The sequence below is a fragment of the Jaculus jaculus genome, chromosome 3 (assembly GCF_020740685.1).
Source record: "Jaculus jaculus isolate mJacJac1 chromosome 3, mJacJac1.mat.Y.cur, whole genome shotgun sequence".
NCBI classification, from domain to species: Eukaryota; Metazoa; Chordata; class Mammalia; order Rodentia; family Dipodidae; genus Jaculus; species Jaculus jaculus.
The window spans coordinates 122,639,529-122,659,518 of record NC_059104.1 but is presented as its reverse complement, the minus strand read 5'-3'; the positions used below and the strand labels follow the sequence as shown (position 1 = coordinate 122,659,518).

At 42.9% G+C, this 19,990-nt stretch overlaps 2 protein-coding genes across 4 annotated transcripts in view; both read left to right on the top strand.

Moving 5' to 3' along the window:
• Positions 1-10,355, top strand: part of C3H11orf54 (chromosome 3 C11orf54 homolog) — a 37,159-nt gene extending 26,804 nt beyond the window's left edge. For both annotated transcript variants that reach the window (XM_045146609.1, XM_045146610.1), the window contains exons 6-9: positions 1,248-1,424; positions 4,061-4,210; positions 8,467-8,583; positions 9,784-10,355. In XM_045146609.1, coding sequence (XP_045002544.1) covers positions 1,248-1,424; positions 4,061-4,210; positions 8,467-8,583; positions 9,784-9,957 — 618 coding nt within the window. In that variant the 3' untranslated portion in view covers positions 9,958-10,355. The remainder of the gene's footprint in view (positions 1-1,247; positions 1,425-4,060; positions 4,211-8,466; positions 8,584-9,783) is intronic.
• Positions 10,356-18,544: 8,189 nt separating this feature from the next.
• Positions 18,545-19,990, top strand: part of Med17 (mediator complex subunit 17) — a 37,011-nt gene continuing 35,565 nt past the window's right edge. For both annotated transcript variants that reach the window (XM_045146511.1, XM_004661933.2), the window contains exon 1: positions 18,545-18,851. In XM_045146511.1, the coding sequence (XP_045002446.1) occupies positions 18,608-18,851 (244 nt within the window). In that variant the 5' untranslated portion in view covers positions 18,545-18,607. The remainder of the gene's footprint in view (positions 18,852-19,990) is intronic.

Below are 19,990 nucleotides of genomic sequence, written 5' to 3'. Positions count from 1 at the left end.
ATTCTCTCTCTCTCTTTCTTGCTATATCACTCTCTGATTCTCTTGCATTAAAAAAGGCCAGTCTGTTGGGATTGCCTCAAAAAAAAAAAAAAAAAAAAAAAAAAATAGGCCAGCCTGGGATTCAATAGTGAGTAACAGTCCATCCTGGGATATATAGCAAGGCCTTGTCAAAAAAGAAAGAGGGATCAGACGCACAAAGGTGAGGCAAGCTGAAGGTCGTATATGCCCCCAGGTGACACAAGCATCCAGAGTTCAATTTCAATGGCTGAGGTCCTGGCATTTCAATTCTCTCTCTCTTTCTTGCTCACTCTAAAATTAAAAAAATATTTTTTTTTAAAAGAAAGGTGGGTAGGGAGAGAGAGAGTTAGATTTTCATAACTGTAACAAACTCACTGAGGTCATTGATGCTTGAAGAGAAAAAATTGTTTGGCCCTTAGTTTCAGAGGAGGAGATAAAATATTATGTGGTGGGAATGTGTGCAAAACAAAGCTTTTGACAGCCAGGAAGCAGAGAGAGAGAGCTCAGGTTGATCCTAAAGTCCCTTCCCAACAAATCCCTTACAGTAAGAATTAGTCAATAGATCCATAACTATTTTCTCCCACTTTTTTTTTTTTTTTTCGAGGTAGGGTCTTGCTCTAGCCTAGGCTAACCTGGAATTCACTATGTAGTCTCAGGCTGGCCTCAAACTCATGGTGATCCTCCTACCTCTGCCTCACAAGTGCTGGAACTAAAGGCATGTGCCTCCATGTCCAGCTTCCCACTATTTTTTGTTTCTAGAACTAGATACTTTGTATTATATGGTTTATTTGTATTTTTTGTTTGATTGTTGGGGTGGTATTGTTGTGGTTTTTAAGGCAGGCTCACTCTAGTCTAGGCTAACTTAGAACTCACTCTGTAGTTCAGGCTGGCTTTGACTCACTGTAATCCTCTTACCTCAGCCTCCTGAGTGTCTAGATAATAGGCATGCACTGCCATACCTGACTTTATTTTTGTTTTGTGATTGTGTTGTGGTACTGGGATTGATCATGTTTTCTCATTGGGACTTGAAATAAGGGCTGGGGATGTAGTTCAATGAAGGAGCATTTGCCTGGTATAAGCAAGAGTCTTGGTTCAGTCCCCAGTGTCACAAAACATGTGAATATGTAGGAAAAGACTTGAAATAAATGTCTTAAAGTATGAGCTATAACATCTATTACATCAAAATATCCTTTCTTTATAGGTGCTAAGATTGACTATTTTCTTTGCAGTTCATTCCACTTGTCCAAACAGAAAGTGAAAACCACGCTCCTGTGAATGGAAGTTACTTTGCTCGTATTAACCCTGCAGATGGAGGGTGCATGCTGGAGAAATACAGCCAGAAATACCGTGATTTTGGATGTGCATTACTAGCTAATCTTTTTGCCAGTGAGGGCCAACCTGGCAAGGTGATTTTGTCCACTAAAATATAACCTTAATTTATTGTTCTCAGATGGCTAAAACTTTGAATATTTTTTAGCCCAAATAGTTTTCCTAAGAAAATCAGAGGTACCAAAGTCAAAGCTTTGACACATAACCTAGTTAGTGAAGAGTTCAGAATAGTCAGGGATATAGCTCAGCAGTAGAGTTCTTGCCTCACATTCTGAAGGTTGTGAGTTCAAAACCCAGTTCCATGGGATAAAAGGAAAGAAAAGATTCAAGATAATGTAGGCAGAGTCAAAATTGCCTGTTTTTTTTTTTTAACATACATTTTTCTGAGTAAAAGGTAATGATATTAACTTGGGAAACTGGCTACTTACATCAGTTAAACGTGTAGCTAAAAGAAATAGCTAATGCCTGCCTATCAGTAGTAAATAGGTAATCTGCCCCTTCTTGACTAATTATACACTGTGCTGAATAGAAACAATGGGAACTGAAACAGCAAGACCCAGAGAGCAGTTGATTAGCTCATAACATACCAGAACTTGATTTCTGTGTTAGCATATGTGAGGACTCTGAACTTTCAAGTTGAGACTGTCACTTTAGCTGCTTTAACAAATGAGGTAGAGAAGTGGCATTACCAAGTGACAGAGAAGATGTAGCCCAGAATTTTACAGGAAATGAGACTGACGTTCATCTTCCCCATTCACCAGACATTAGTCTTTTTTTCAATTAAAAAATATATATTTTTATTTATTTATTTGAGAGAGAGAATGAGGCAGAGGAAGAGAGAGATTGAAGGAATGGGTGTGCCGGCCTCTAGCCATAGCAGATGAACTCCAGATGCACGCACCACCTTGTGCATCTGGTTTACGAGGTTCTGGGGAATCGAACCAAGGTCCTTTAGCTTTGCAGGCAAGCACCTTAACCACTAAGCCATCTCTCCAGCCCTGATCTTTTTAATCTTAGTAATTCTTAACTTTTTCCCACATTAACATACATGTTGATAGTCTAAACTTAAGAATAGGCATCAGGACTTCCGGCCAAGATGGCGACCGCCTAGCTGTGCTGCAAATACCGGGGAAAGAAAGATAGATGCAGATCCTAAGGAGAGAGCTGCCCCAACATACCTCAAAAGGGGCCCGACTGAAACTAAGGACAACTGGCGAAACAAGCAAGGGTGATGTTTTCCTGATGAACCGGATACCAGCACAAAGGGGAAGGAGACCAACATAGAGAAAAATCAACTCTTACCAAATCAGAGAGCCAGAGCCTCAGAGGCTCCCAACACCTCATCACTGAAGCAGACCAAAAATGAACCCAACATGGTTCAGGGAAATTTTGCAGAAGAGGGGGCAGAAAGAATGTCAGAGCCACATGTTGGGTCATGATATGCAGAGACATTTATCGTACCAATAACTGTGGGCTAACTCCACAATGCATGACCCATATACATCAACAAGAAGGGTCCATAGGGAGGGGGTAGATCATGGATGAGCCTGTATTTGCTGAAAAGAAAACTAATAAATAAATTAAAAAAAAAAAAAGAATAGGCATCAGGTGGAGAATGGAGTTTCAAAGGGGAAAGTGGGGGGAGGGAGGGTCTTTACCATGGGATATTTTTTATAATCATGGAAGTTGTTAATTTAAAAAATTGAAAAACTAAGAATAGACATCAGGCAGTGACCTTGGGATGACTCAGAAGGCATCATGGTGCTGGGAGGAAGTAACAGGAGTGCTCAGCACTGAAACATCTCTATCACACCTTCCAAGGCTCAGGGTCTAATGCGGAAGAGGTGGCAGAAAGAATATAAGAGCCAAAGGAAGGGTAGGACTCCTTACAACATGCTCCCTCCAGACATAAAATGGCCTGGATATCAATGACTTCACAGTGCCAGACACTACCTACACAAGACCATCATAAGAGGAGGAAAAGATCATGACATCAAAATAAAAGACTGATTGAAAGGGGGGGATATGATGGAGAATGGAGTTTCACAGGGGAAAGTGGGGGGAAGGAGGGCATTACTGTGGGATATTGTTTATAATCATGGAAGTTGTTAATAAAAAAATAACAAATAAATTAAAAAAAAATAGACCGGGCATGGTGGCACACGCCTTTAATCCCAGCACTAGGGAGGCAGAGGTAGGAGGATTGCCATGGGTTTAAGGCCACCCTGAGACTCCATAGTGAGTTCCAGGTCAGCCTGGGCTAGAGTGAGACCCTACATCTAAAAACCAAAAAAAAAAAAAAAAAAAAAGAATAGGCATCAGGCTAGGATTTTGTGGCACATGTGTTTAACCCTGGACTCGGGAGGCAGAGATAGGATGATCACTATGAGTTTGAGGCCACCCTGAGACTGACGACACAGTGAATTCCAGGTCAGCCTGAGCTAGATTGAAACCCTACCTCAAGATACAAAAATAAGCAAACAAAAGGCATCAGTTCAAGGATGCAGGCATATGATTATTAAAGTTATACACAGCTGTGTGTGTGTGTGTGTGAGAGAGAGAGAGAGGGAGAGAGAGATTGAGACAGCTCAGATCTGGTGCTCTGAGCAGACTAGAATATTCATGACATTAAGTTACAGTGTAACATGTTGGTAGTTGTCTACACCAAAGTTTATAGTTTATACAACTGTGTACCTATTTCCATCCTCTGTAGGTCATTGAGGTAAAAGCCAAACGGAGAACTGGACAACTTAACTTTGTGACTTGTATGAGACAAACTCTGGAAAAACATTATGGAAACCAGCCTGTAGGGATGGGAGGCACCTTCATAGTTCAAAAGGGAAAGGTCAAGGCTCATATTATGGTAAGGGTCCGAATCTCTGCTTACACATGAAATCATGTGCATGTGCTTAAGAGCTGTAGCTGTTAGCCAGGTGTGGTAGCTCATGCCTTTAATCCCAACACTTGGGAGGCAGGAGGATCACTGTGAGTTAGAGGCCATCCTGGAACTACAGAGTGAGTTCTAGGTTAGCCTGGGCTACAGTGAGACTCTACCTTAAAAAAAAAGATGTTTAGATTTTAAAAAATTTGTTTTATCATTTTTATTTATTTCTTTGAGAGCGACAGACAGAGAAAGAGGCAGATAGAGAATGGGCATGCAGGGCCTCCAGCCACTGCAAACGAACTGTAGACAGGTGTGCCCCTGGCTGCCATGGGTCCTGGAGAATCGAGCCCTGAACCAGGGTCCCTAGGTTTCACAGGCAAACGCTTAACCACTAAGCCATCTCTCCAGCCCAATGTTTGGATTTTTAAATAAGATGGCAATTCTTCCTTTAAAGACAATGTTGTTGTTACTGTCTCATTGCTGGGACACACAAAACCAAAAGCAGCTCTTGGGAGGAAAGTTGCTTTTTTTTGGCTTATTTTCTCAGCTGGTGGGGGGGGGGGCAATAAAGCATGGCATGAGCAGAGGCTGGACATCACATCTGCCACAGCAAGTAGAAAGCAGCAGAAGAATGAGCCAACTAATACTGACAAGCTAGGGACTAATCAATCTCAAGGCCAACCCTCCGCAGCACACTTCCTTAAGCAAGGTGCCACCTTGTCATCAACTCTGGATCAAGCATTCAGAACACTTAAGTTCATAGTGGGGCACATCTGATTCAAACCACCACAGACACCCTGAACAAATAATTTTTTAATTCATAAATGGATTAATTTGGGCAGGAGAGATGGCTCAGCAGTTAAGGTGCTTTCCTGCAAAGCCTAACAACTCAGTTCCCAGGTAAAACCAGATGCACAAAGTGGCACATGCATCTGGAGTTCGTTTGCAGCAGCTAGAAACCCTAGCACCCAGTCTCTTTATGTCTCTCTTGGTGTATCTGTCCCTCTCTGCTTGCAAATAAATAAATGGATTAATTTAAAAATTAGGAAGAAACCAGGTATGATGGTGCACACCTTTAATCCCAGCACTCGGGAGGCAGAGGTAGGAGGATTTCCGAGAGTTCGAGGCCACCCTGAGACTACATAGTGAATTCCAGGACAACCTGAGCTAGAGTGAGACCCAACCTTGAAAACCCAAAACTAAAAATAAAAACAAAAAATTAGGAAGAGCCAGACATAGTGACACATGCCTTTAATCCTAGCACTTGGGAGGCAGAAGTAGGAGGATTGCCATGAATTTGAAGCCACCCTGGACTAGAGTGAGACCCTACTTTGAAAACCCAAAAACAAAAACAAAAACAAAAAAAATAGTACTAGAGATATTCCTCAGTAGTTAAAAGCTTTTGTTTCCAAAGCCCAATAGCCTGGGTTCAAATCCCCAGTAACCGGTGTAAAGCCAGATGCACAAAATGGCACAGGCATCTGGAGTTCATCTGTAGTGGCTGGAGGCCCTGGTTTACCCATACTCTCTGTCTGTCTCCCTCACACTGTCTTTCCTTCCTTCCCAACAATGGACACGAGCTACTTCTACCTTTTTTTTTTTTTTTAATTTTATTTATTTATTTATTTATTTGAGAGCGACAGACACAGAGAGAAAGACAGATAGAGGGAGAGAGAGAAAGAATGGGCGCACCAGGGCTTCCAGCCTCTGCAAACGAACTCCAGATGTGTGCGCCCCCTTGTGCATCTGGCTAACGTGGGACCTGGGGAACCGAGCCTCGAACCGGGGTCCTTAGGCTTCACAGGCAAGCGCTTAACCGCTAAGCCATCTCTCCAGCCCTACTTCTACCTTTTGGCTATTATGAATAATACTGCTGTGAACTTAGGTATACAGAAATCCCTTTGAGAATATGCTACCCATTATTTTGGGTATGTACCCAGAAATATAATATTGAATTATAATAATTGTGTGTTTAGACTTTTAAGCACCATATAACATAGTGGCTACATCACATTATACTCCCATCAGTACCTCAGAAGGACTTATAATTCTATACCTCCTAATCTATACTTTTGCTTTGGGTTTGTTTGGTGGGTTTGTTTATGTATTTGTTTATTTGCAAGCAGAGAGATAATGGCTGCATTAGGGCCTCTAGCTGCTACAAATGAACTCAGATGCATGCACTACTTTGTGCATCTGGCTTTACATGGGTACTGAGAAGCTGAACCTGAGTCCTTAGGCTTTGCAGGCATGTGCCTTTACCACTAAGCCATTTCTGCAGCCCTGTTTGGTGTTTTGAGACAGAGATTCACTGTAGGCCAGGCTAACCTGGGACTCACTCCATAGCCTAGGCTGGCTTCAAACTCATAGTGATCCTCCTATCAGCTTTTCAGCATTCAGGAGGCAGAGGTAGGAGGATGGCTGTGAGTTTGAGACCAGCTTGGAACTACTGAGTGAGTTCCAGGTCAGCCTGGGCTACAGTGAGATCTTACCTCAAAACAAACAAGACAGGGTATGGTTTGCCACCTTACCCCCAGCACTTTGGAGGCTGAGATAAGAAGATGCCCATGAGTTCAAAGGCAACCTGGGCTACAGGGTGAATTGTAGGTCAGACAGATAAAAATAAGATCCTACTTTAAAACAACAACAAAAACACCACTAAAAAATAGTAATTAAGATTTCAATGGTGATTACATTGCAGGTTTTTTTTTTCTTTGCCATGTTAAGATTACAACTCATAGCCTCCTGAGTGTTAGGCAGACAAGCTCTTGACCATTTACCCCTGAGCTTCTGCAGTAGTGACAAGGCAATTTTTTGGTAGGGAGGGGTGCTGGGACAGAGGCCAAAACCTCACACAGGTAGGCAAGGGTAGTGTAGGGCTAGTGCTTAGGTACCCTTGGAAAGTTTTTGACACCTTAATATTGTCATCCCATTCATGAATACAACATTTTTTCTACTCTAAGTAAATTTGGGGGAGTTTTTATGTCTGCTTCTCACCTCCTTGGTTACATTTACTCCAAAATACCTTTCTCTGTTGGATACTTTTACCTATTTTTGTGTCTTGCTTTCGCATCCCATCTACTCATTACTGGTAGCACTTAGGAGACACATGATTAGGACTGAAAGACTGCAGATGTAACTGTGTGGAGAGTCTTTGACTAACAGTGTAAGACCCTAGGTTAGATCCCTAGTATACTAAATAACATAAAATAAAAAACAACTAGACTGGAAGAGCTTAGACAGGGTGCAATGTAAACTCACTGGTAGAGTACTTACCTCATAGGTCTTGAGTTTAATTCCCAGCATCACAAAAGAAAAAACATTTTTTTTAAATTTTTTATTTATTTATTTGAGAGTGACAGACACAGAGAGAAAGACAGATAGAGGGAGAGAGAGAGAATGGGCACGCCAGGGCCTCCAGCCTCTGCAAACGAACTCCAGACGCGTGCTTCCCCTTGTGCATCTGGCTAACGTGGGACCTGGGGAACCAAGCCTCGAACCAGGGTCCTTAGGCTTCACAGGCAAGCGCTTAACCGCTAAGCCATCTCTCTAGCCCAAGAAAAAACATTTTTAGAAATTAGAATGGGGATGTGTATGCAGGAACATTTAGAGGCCATGGAAAGTAAAAAACTGCAGGTTAGGGGTGTAATTCAGTAGTAGAGCACTTGCCTAGCATATGTGAAACTCAACTCTATCTCCAACACCAAAAAAGAGAGAAAGGGGGCATATGTGAAACTCAGCTCTATCTCCAACACCAAAAAAGAGAGAAAGGGGGCTGGAGAGATGGAGAGTGTTTAAGCACTTGCCTGTGAAGCCTAAGGGCCCCGTCAAGGCTCAATTCCCCAGGACCCACGTTAGTCAGATGCACAAGGGGGTGCACACATCTGGAGTTCGTTTGCAGTGGCTAGAAGCCCTGGTGTGCCCATTCTCTCTCTCTCTCTCTCTCTCCCCCCCTCTCCTCTGTCGCTTTCAAATAAATAAGTAAAATAAACAAGAGAGGAAGATAGTAATTGCCTCATTCCTTCATTTAATCATTCCTAAGTTTTAGTTTGTACAAATTGATTGGTCATTGTTTTAAAAGCTAGGGTTTATATAGTAGGATATTGTTTATGGATAGAATACAAGTCAGTAGAATGTATCAAAGGGCATAAAATTTATATTGAGATAATACTTGGAGATTGTTTGAATCCTCCACAGCACTCATTGTGACCCTGTCTAACCATCTTTCACTGAAGCCAGCAGACTTTTCATCCTGCCCACTGAACTCGGATGAAGAGGTGAACAAGTGGCTGCGTTTCTATGAGATGACAGCTCCTCTGGTTTGCCTACCCGTGTTTGTCTCCAGGGACCCCGTAAGTCTCCGCCTGTTCTAGACGTGTGCTACACTGATCGTACTTGGTGGTTAACATATTCTTTTAGAGTACGAACTCTTTGGGTAGTCTTGGGACTTATATTGAATAGTAAGAGAATAGGTAGCTTACCACTGTGTGAGTCAGGCAGAGCAGATTTTACCTTCAAGAAAGTAAGGGAACAGTCATGTTAAATAACATGAAAGGCATGCTATTAAGTAGTAGAAAATATAACTAGGATTTGAGTCTCTTGTTGACTTGTTTGGTGTTCATCGTATCCAAAGTAAGTATCTCCCCAACACTGAATGCAGAAGCTTTTACAATCAGATAGGCAGAGGTCTTCAAGCTATATATATTTCTGTGAAGAAATACTATACAAAATAGACATATAATAAATATATAAATAATATACAAAAATGTGTTTGTATGTGTTACCTATAAGGAAAAGAAATAGTGATGGCAAGAGAAGGTAAATTTCAAATGACTATCCTTTTGCATTCCTTGTTTTTGGTATAATGTGACGGTTGCCAGCTGAAAAAACAAGAGAGCTCCAGTTATATCTCAGTGACCTGAAGATATATATACTCAGCTTAGCCCTAGGTTCAATCATCAGCACCACAAAAAAAGATTGACTCCAGGACTGGGGAGATAGCTTAGCAGCTAAAGGTGCTTGTTTGCAAAGCTTGCTGGCCTGGGTTCCATTCCCCAGCACCCACTTAAAGCTGGATGCAAAAGTAGTGCATTCATCTGATGTTTGTCTACAGTGGCAAGAAACCCTAGCATGCCTCACCCACATGGAAATAATAAGTAAAATTTCTTAAAAATTAATTCCAGGCATAGTAGTACATGTCTATGATCCCATCACTTGGGAAGTACAGATAAGAATTCAAGGTCAAGCCAGGCATGGTGTTGTACACTTTTAATCCCAGCACTTGGGAGGCAGAGGCAGGAGGATCACCATGAATTTGAGGCCACCCTGAAACTACATAGTGAATTCCAGGTCAGCCTGAGCTAGAGTGAAACCATACCTCGAGGGGAAAAAAAAAAGAAATCAAGGTCAGCCTCAGCTAAAGAGTGACTTCCTGTCTCAAAAAATTAAAAATAAGATCTTTGTAACGTGAGTAAGAATTCTCCTTCCCCTTAAATACACTGTCATGGAAATGATTTGAGTATATGTTAACATGTTGCTTGTCTGTTGTCGAGGGGTTTGACTTGAGGCTGGAGCACACTCATTTCTTCAGTCATCACGGAGAAGGTGGACACTACCATTATGACACAACTCCAGACACCGTGGAATACCTAGGGTACTTCTCACCTGCCCAGCTTCTCTACCGCATTGATCAGCCAAAGGAGACCCATTTGTTTGGGAGAGATTAAAGCCTATGATGCTTGCTTCAAAAAAGAAATGATTGAGGTTAATTAACTAATTCATTAATTGATACTAATACAAAATAAAATATAGGACTGGAGATGTAGCCCAGTGGTACAGTGCTTGCCTAGCACTTGGAAGGCTGTGGGCCCAAACCACAGTACCAAACAAACAAAATAACCCGGTAAAAATATGTATCACTTAAACCCTACTGTTTTGGCATTTGAAATGTAGGCATATTTTCTACATATCAATATAAAGGAGATTATTGGGAACAAAGATAAATAATTGAAATTTTTTTTGTATACTCACATTTATTGAACCAATTTTTTTCTTTCTTTTCCTTTTCTTTCTTTCAAGGTAGGGTTTTGCTCTAGCCAAGGCTGACCTGAAAATTCACTGTATTCTCAGGATGGCCTCAAACTCACGGCAATCCTCCAACCTCTGCCCTCCCCCCCCCCCCCCCCCCCCCCCGTGCTAGGATTAAAAGCGTGCACCGCCATGCCCAGCTGCAATTTCATTTTTTATAATGCCCACAAAATTTATTTTGTGTTTATATCTCATTTCTAAACATGAACAGGGATCTTATAATTATTCTATCTAATAACTTACATTCGCATTACATTGAATTTTTTCAATTAGTTTCACAACTACTAAGTGGATTATTACTATGTACTGAAAAAACTGGCATATAGAAATGTTGATAATTATTGAATCTTTGTATTGAATTTAAAAACTGGGGCTGGAGAGATGGCTTAGCGGTTAAGTGCTTGCCTGTGAAGCTTAAGGACCCTGGTTCGAGGCTCGGTTCCCCAGGTCCCATGTTAGCCAGATGCACAAGGGGGCGCACGCATCTGGAGTTCGTTTGCAGAGGCTGGAAGCCCTGGCGCACCCATTCTCTCTCTCTCCCTCTATCTGTCTTTCTCTCTGTCTGTCGCTCTCAAATAAAAAAAAAAATTTTTAAAAACTGCAGCCTATCCCAGGTGTGGTGGCACATGCCTTTAATCCTTGCACTCAACAGAGATAAGAGGATCACCATGAGTTTGAGGCTACCCTAAGACTACATAGTGAATTCCAGGTCAGCCTGGACTAGAGTGGACCCTACCTTGAAAAACCAAAAAACCCAGTTTGGCTAAAGAGATGGCTTAGTCAAGGTGCTTGTCTGCAAAGCCAAAGGACCCAAGTCCGATTCCCCAGTACCCATGTAAGCCAGATGCACAAGGTGGCGCATGCATATGGAGTTTGTTTACAGTGGTTGAAGGCCCTGGTGCACCCATTGTCTATTTGCCTCCCTCTCTCTTTCTCTCTCTCAAAAAATTAATAATAATAAAAATTAAAAAAAAAAACAGTCTAGAAATCAGAGTGTACTTTCCCTTGCACTGTTTTGGTAACATTAATACAGATTCAGAAGTTAGCAATTTGCCTTCCATTAACATTAGCAGCTATTTGATTAGACATGATTCTTCTCTTGTTTGATTGCCAATCAGCAGTTCATACCTAATTATTGTTTGCAAGAAAAGAAACAGCCTCAAAATGCAGCACTGAAATGAATATAATTTAAGTAAGACTATTGTTGAACATGACCGTTATCAATCATAAGTTACAAAAAGCCTCTTACTGATTGATCAGTGTTCTTCTATAACAATCATTTGCCAGAAATCAACTTTCTAGTCTTGTTGATGTCACAAGGTGCAAATTTAGGAACTTTTATTACTAAGCACATAATTGTTAAATGTTTTCTAACTGTTTACTTTGATGATAGTTACAACAAATGAGTGTAAATTTCCAAGTGTTATTTTGAATACACACTATTTTGAGGAAAAACAATGAATAAAAATTTTGTATGATATCGTTTTCATTGTCTTACTTTCAGAATAAAAACAATGTTAGTATTTGATTTAACAAATATATATTGAACACTTCCCCTGCCTTTAGAAATTTCAGAGCAAGGTGTTTATTAGCCATCTTAGCCTAGTAAACAGTGATAATGTCAAACACTTCACTAGATGTTGGGGATATGTTTAGTCAGAGAAGCCAAACAAAAAACAAATGTAATTTAGGGATATTAATATATAGCCAGGCATGAGCTACAAAGGAGGACTCTTATTTTGGTGTGGCCATCCCACACAGAGAGGATAAGTTCCCTACCTTAATTTGGTTCAGATACCAAGACAGATGAAGTCACACAACAGGGTGTGAAGGGATTCATTCCTCACAATAACAAAGGTTTCTAGGGAGTCAGGGAATTTCCTCAAAATGGTTTGATAGAACAAGTTGAAAGAAAGACTAGCTTTGATGGTTCTTCCATGACATTTGAGTTTTCAACAGGTATTAAAGAAAGGGGCACTCTGGCGGACTTGGCCAAAATGTAAGGTAGAAGTGAAAGGGTACAAAGCAAGGGTTGAAAGCTGTCAGCCACCAAACAGCAGATGTAAATCAGTTTTAAAAACCTTTCTAATATAGAGACATTTAAGGCCTGAAAGAATAAAAAAGTGAACCAAGAAGTTATTCGATATACATCCTTACTGGCACATTGAGAAAGCTCAGTGACAAGAAAGAACTTCATATGTTCAAGAAACAGCAAGCAAGCTGGGCATGGTGGTGCACGCCTTTAGTCCCAGCACTTGGAGGCACAGGTAGAAAGATCGCCATGAGTTCGAGGCCACTCTGAGACTACATAGTGAATTCCAGGTCAGCCTGGGCCAGAGTGAGACCCTACCTTGAAAAGAAAAAAAAGAAACAGCAAGGAGACCATAGTTAACAATATCAGAAGTATGGAATTAATGTTCTAGTGTATGCAAGTTTGTGTGTATGTGTATCACCCTTACTTAAACATTACAAAGCCATTGGAAATGTTAATAATAATTACATTGGTATCTAGAAATACAACACTCAGAAGTGATGCAGCACAGCAGAATCTCCCCTCGCCACTGGGCAAGTTTAAGCCATTTGTTGTACAGCAAAATTCCTCTGCATTAAAAGCATTGAAAAACTATTGCCTGCTTTTATCAAAAGCAACTGGGAAAACTCAACAGGAGAAGGCGTGGGAGGGTCATCAGACCCCCACCTGAAATTTCATATGCTATAGTGCCCGAGGTTCTTGACCTGGGGGTGGGGGAGGGAAAAAGATCAAGGAACAGTGAACTCCATCGAAGCAGCTTCCATACTCTATTATAAGTAAGCCCTCACCCCAAGACTGAGGGAAGAGCACCTGTGAGGATAATCCTGACATAGTGAGCCCCACTGATGTGCTGCATACTCCTGGACAGGGATGTTTCCTTGAAGCAGCCAAGGGGAAGTTGTCATCCAGGGTGGGATGAGACTTCTCCGTGGTGCAGCTGCTCTGGGGTCCTCATGCTATGTAAGCCCACCTGTACCATGTGGCTGAGGGAGGAGCATCCACAGAGCAGTTTTGCCACAGGGAGCTCCAACAAACTGTTTGCTTTAGGGGTCTCCATACTCCTGTAAATAACCCCTCTCCAAGCTCACTGGTTCACCAAGCTGGTATTGGTGCAATTGTACTTTGGACTGTCATCTGAACCCTGTCTGGGGTGAAGACGTGTGTTTGCATCTCCCCAGGAAAAGCTTCCTGTGACACCATTAAAGCACTACTCTTAAAGCATTGTTAATATAACTGTTAGTATTAATGGCAATCTATTATTTTCTCATTGCTGTGATGAAATACCCAACAAAAGCAACTTAGGGTACTTTACCTCACAGCTTGAAGGTGAAGTTGGGGAAGCTGCGGTGTTGAGAGTGGTTGTAGCCGTGTTCTCAAAAGCGTCAGATAGCTGGTCATAGTGTCCATGGTCAGGAATCAAGATGAATACTGGTGTTCAACTGACTTTCTCTTTTTCCCTTATTTCTTCAGTCTGGGACACTGAGTCCATGGGATGGTCACTGATTCCGTGAGATGGTGCCACATATATTTAGGGCAACCCTCACAGAAATGTGTCTTTAAGACGATTCCAAATCCAGTCAAACTGACAAGACTGACCATCACAAGTTAACTGGTTGTGAACTTGACATTCAAACACATCATTAAAAACTATTTTATTTATTTATTTATTTGCAAGCAGAGAGAGATAGAAGAGAGACAGTCAGAGACACTGGGTGTGCCAGAGCCTCCAATCACTGTCACAAACACTCCACCAGAAACAGAGTATGAAAGGGTTTATTTCAGGCTTATAGATTTCAGGGGAAGCTTCATAATGATGGGAAAAGCAGGCTCACTTCATCATACATCCACAGCAGAGAGACAGACCAGCAAGCATGACCTGGCTCTGAACCACACCTGACTAGACTCAAGATCTTCACCCAGTGACACACCTCCTCTAGCAGGGATCTGCCTGCTAGAGACTTGAAGAATTTTTTTTTTTTTACTTTTTTGTTCATTCTTATTTGAGAGTGACACAGCCGAGAGAAAGAGACAGAGAAAGAGAATGGGCACGACAGGGCTTCCAGCCACTACAAACAAACTCCAGGTGCATTTGCCCCCTTGTGCATCTGGCTATCATGAGCCCTAGGGAACAGAGCCTTGAGCTGGGGTCCTTAGGCTTCACAGGCAAGCACTGAACCCCTAAACCGTATCTCCAGCCTGGAAGAATAATCTTAATAAAAAATACTGAGGTAGCTGGATGTGGTGGCGCACACCTTTAATCCCAGCACTTGGGAGGCAGAGGTAGGAGGATCGCCATGAGTTTGCGGCCACCTGGAGAGACTACACAGTGAATTCCAGGTCAGCCTGAACTACAGTGAGACCCTATCTCAGAAAAACAAAAGAAAAAAACAAAAAACCTGAGGCACTCTCTAATCACTTAGGAACTTCAGCTGTGGATGGGACGATCAACTTCTAAGATACCAGAAAATTCTCTGCTATCCTGTCTCCTTAGAAATTTGGCTCATTTAGATAATACATGGAGAACAGGAATTGTCCATTACTTCTCTCCAGAGACTTAAAGAGTCAATTAGGAAACATGCTAATGTAACTCCAGACACCATGGAGGAAGAAATTCTTCTTCTCCTCCTCCTCCTCCTTCCTCCTCCTCCTCCTTCCTCCTCCTCCTCCTCCTTCCTCCTCCTCCTCCTCCTCCTTCCTCCTCCTCCTCCTCCTCCTCCTCCTTCCTCCTCCTCCTTCCTCCTCCTCCTCCTTCCTCCTCCTCCTCCTCCTTCCTCCTCCTCCTTCCTCCTCCTCCTCCTCCTTCCTCCTCCTCCTTCCTCCTCCTTCTCCTCCTCCTCTTCTTCTTCTTCTTCTTTTTTTTTTTTCCCTGAGGTAGTCTCGCTCTAGTTTAGGCTGACCTGGAATTCACTGTGTAATCTCAGAGTGGCCTCAAACTCAGCGATCCTACCTCTGCCTCCCGAGTGCTGGGTAAAGTCGTGAGCCACCACACCTGGCTACTTCTTATAAATTCTTAACTCAGCCAACATCTGATATTTGTAAGAAACTACCAAAATTGGTAAACAAACCAGATAAGCACTTTAAAACAGTCACTCCAGGTGGCAACTTCTGTTTTATTATAATCAAGAAGTCAAGGGAGGGCTGGAGAGATGGCTTAGTGGTTAAGTGCTTGCCTATGAAACCTAAGGACCCCGGTTCGAGGTTCGGTTCCCCAGGTCCCACGTTAGCCAGATGCACAAGGGGGCACACGCGTCTGGAGTTCATTTGCAGTGGCTGGAAGCCCTGGCGCACCCATCCTCTCTCTCTCCCTCTATCTGTCTTTCTCCCTGTGTCTGTCACTCTCAAATAAATAAATAAATAAATAAAAGAAGTCAAGGGAAAAAAAAGGATTATGGGCTGGGGAGATAACTTAGTGGTTAAGGCCCTTGCCTACAAAGACAAAGGACCCTGGTTCAATTCCCCAAGACCCATGTAAGCCAGATGCACAAGGGGGCACATGCATCTGGAGTTCGTTTGCAGCAGCTGTAGACTCTGGCACACCCATTTATATTCTCTCTCTCTCTCTCTCTCTCAAATAAATAACTTTTTTTTTTCTTTTTTCTTTTTATTTATTTATTTTTTGTTTTTCAAGGTAGGGTTTCATTCTAGTCAAGGCTCACCTGGAATCACTATGTAGTCTCAGGGTGGCCTCGAACTCACAGTGATCCTCCTACCGCTGCCTCCTGAGTGCTGGAATTAAAGGCATGTGCCACCATGCCCGGCTTAAAAACTATACACATATATTTTTTAAAAAGGGACTAAGACAGATTGAGATGTGAGTAGAGCTGGTGTGGAGTGTTCTTCCAAGGGTGTCCGCAAGAGAGGAGGATGGCATCTCTGGTCGGAAAGGTGATCAGCACCGCGAAAGCCCGGGAGCCATCAGTCCCTACAGCCAAGCTGCTTAGAGGGCAGGAACGTGTACATTCCAGGACAGTGAGGCACGTATCCTTCAACTGGAGCTTGTGCCAGGAGGAGTCGCAGAAGAAGCTAAACACGCTCTTACAAACATGGGAGAGATTCTGAAAGCGGCAGGTTGTGACTTCAGTAATGGGGTAAAAACAACTGTTTTGCTGGCTGACATAAATTACTTTGGTACTGTCAATGAACTCTACAAAAAAGAAACTGAGTCTTAAGATAAAGGTTCATGTATAAGTGTTTAATTTCCAAGGATGAGGTGCTTATACCTAAAGACATTGTGACTTTTAAAATAGCTTCTGTTTTATTTATGGTTCTTCTATTGAATGGTCATCATTAGGTTTAATCACAATCATTTCCTCACCAAACCACATTTTGCACATTTACTCGTTGTAATAGTAATCATGTCATAGTTTGGAACTTAGGCAGTCTTATAATTTCCTCTACCAAACAACTTAGTCCATTACTTTTAAATTTAGCCTCATTCAAATTTTCAGAAAGCAGCAGGATTTTTTTTTTTTTCCAGGATATAAAATTACTGGCCTACAATCAGATTCTGCTTGTTTTTTGTTTTTTTTTGTTTTTCGAGGTAGGGTCTCACTCTGGTCCAGGCTGACCTGGAATTAATTCTGTCATCTCAGGGTGGCCTTGAACTTATGGCAATCCTCCTACCTCTGCCTCCTGAGTGCTGGGATTAAAGGCGTGCACCACCATGCCCGGTTTACAATCAGATTCTGAATAGAGTCCGCATTCCTTTTGAAACCTCCCAAGGTGGGGCTAGACTGCATTTCTCTTGTCCTTCTGGTCTTTCATATTCCCACCTTCAGAAGGGGCCACTGACCTCTACTATTCTAGGGTTTCTATAGACCACAGACCACACTCTTCAAAATCTCTCCTACAGAGGAGTTCTGCAAGATTATGAACCACATAGTCAAGTTTTTTATAGTAACAGCCCTACTTCTTGGTGCCACTTTTCTATACTAGTTGGTCTTCTCATCACTAAGCCATCTCTCCAGCCCTGAACTACTAATTTCAAGCACTGTTACTGCCTCAGTGCTGAAAGACACATGAAGACTCACAATGGAGATAGGCTTATAAATGTAAGATTGGTATGAAAGCATTTCATCTTGCTACTTAGTTCACAGCAGCTGGAGGCCCTTAGGCTTTGGAAGCAAGTGCTTTTAAGGCTGCGCCATTTCTCCTGCCCATGAAATAAGTTTTGTTAATCACAGGCTCTGCACCAGTCTTGTTTGATGGAGACATTTACCATCACAGAGTTTACAGCTCCTAACAAGCCAGATGATAAACTAATTATGTAATATATATACATATTTTTTTCTCGAGATAGTCTCTCTAGCCAATGCTGACCTGGAATTCACTATGTAGTCTTAGGTTGGCCTTGAATTTACAGCGATTCTCTTTCCTCAGCCTTCCTAGTGCTGGGAGTAAAGGGGTGCGCCACCACACCTGGCCCTTCATTTTTTTTTTTAAAGTTTATTTATTTTAGAGAGAGAAAGAGAATAGGCACATCAAAAGAACTCCAGATACGCGCGATCCGGCTTTATATGGGTACTGGAGAATTGAATTTGGGTCGTTAGGCGATTGCTTTCCTCAAATTTTGGTCATATTTTGTAACTCTTCGGCCAAGTTTCTAAGCTCAGAATCTCATAACGGGCGAGACTCTCATTGGCAAGATCCAGTGACCCATTCATTTCTTTTTCTTGCCTCTTTTCGTCTTTCAACTTTTTTCCTTCATCACTTTCAAGAAAGCAACAATTAAATGCAGACTGATAGGCTGGTGTGGTGTGGCCCATGTCTATAATCTCAGCACTGGGCAGGAGGATTGCTGCCAGTGGCAGGACAGGATAGGTTACTGAGACCCTGTCTCAAACACAGCCTTTAATCCCAGCACTCAGGAGGCAGAAACAGGAGGATCGCTGTGAGTTCAAAGCTACCCTGAGACGAATGAATTCCAGTGATGTAGTGAATTCCAGGTCAGTCTGGGATACAGCCAGACGCTACCTCGAAGAAGAAGAAGAAAAAAAACGAGACCCACCAAGCAACTCACTAACAATCCCCCACCTGCCACGCCCCTCCCAGGAGGAAGCTTTCCCCACGCCCTGTGCGGCTCACCGGAAGCGTCCGGGCAGCTGGAGCCCTGAGCCTGCTCAGTTCCGTTCCGGGAGGCGCGGCGGGAGCCTCGCGGTGCATTGTGGGGGCGGCGCTGCCAGGCCGCGGTGTTTGGCGTCAGCCTCTCGCCAGCGTGTGAGCGCGGGGGCCCTCAGCCTCCCGCCGCCGCCGCCAGCATGTCGGGGGTGCGAGCGGTGCGCATCAGCATCGAGTCGGCCTGCGAGAAGCAGGTGCAGGAGGTGGGCCTGGATGGCACCGAGACGTACCTGCAGCCACTGTCCATGTCGCAGAACCTGGCGCGTCTGGCCCAGCGGATCGACTTCAGCCAGGGTTCGGGCTCCGAGGAAGAGGAGGCGGCGGGGCCCGAGGGCGACGCGCAGGACTGGGCTGGAGCCGGCGCCGAGCAGGAGGACGAGGAGGGTGAGGCCGGGCTGGGTCTCCGCGTGCGCCCGTTCCAGTCACTGTTTCTGGGAACGTGAAAATGAGTAGACCCCCCCCCCCCATACACCTTCACAGAAGGAGAAGGTTTAGTGAGACACTGCCAAGAAAGAGATACTGTTCTCATACAGTTGGTTTTTAAAAAGTAAGACTGCTAATATCCAGTGTGGGGAAAGACAGACTAGCCGTTTTATATGTGCTAGAATACAGCACGTATCTGCCTTGATCCACTAACCCGCAGAAAGAGTTGAACATCAACAGAATGTATCCGAGGGACTTAATGCTGGTGTTGTCAGAAGCACTTGGCCTGTAGTAATACCTAAATGTTGTGCATCTGAGTTCCAGCGTGTATACAATGTGTAAAAGAGGGAAATCGATTTATAGGAGTTGGGGGTTTCCAAAACCTATTAAACGCGAGGGTACAAGATAATATGGGAATATATATATATATGCAAGTGCACAGGAAAACCTTTTAAAGGGTGCACCCCCCTGCGAATAGTGGCCATGTATCAGGAGGGAAGAGAATCAAAGGTAAGGTTGATGGTACTCTATGCAGTAAGCATGCATTAAATTAAAAAGTAATTAAAGGCCGGGCGTGTTGGAGCACGCCTTTAATCCCAGCACTTGGGAGGCGGAGGTAGGAGGATGGCTGTGAGTTCGAAGCCACCCTGAGACTACATACTGAATTCCAGGCCAGCCTGGGCTAGAGTGAGACCCTACCTTGAAAAAAAAAAGGAAGCTATGCTCACAAAGCTTCTAGCAATGCTGGCATTGTAGGACACTTGTGGCTTTGTACATTTTTTGTAGTTTGGAGGCCCTCTCCAGTTAATAATTCAAGTTATAGGAATAAAAAGGAAGCAGGTTTAAAATCTTGCATAGGGCTGGGATGTACTTCAGCGGTCGAACATTCCTCTGGTGTGCACAAGACCCTAGGTTCAAAACTTGTAAAATATTTTAGTAACGAATTAGCCGATGGAAATTGACCTATTTGTTTTGTCACATTGTATTGAGTATTATTATTCGTATTGAATGTTAACAAAGATTCAGGAAAAAAATATGGGAAAGGAATAGAAAGAGGACATTTCAAAAGAAAATAGTTCTTTCCATGTTTTTTCTTTGTG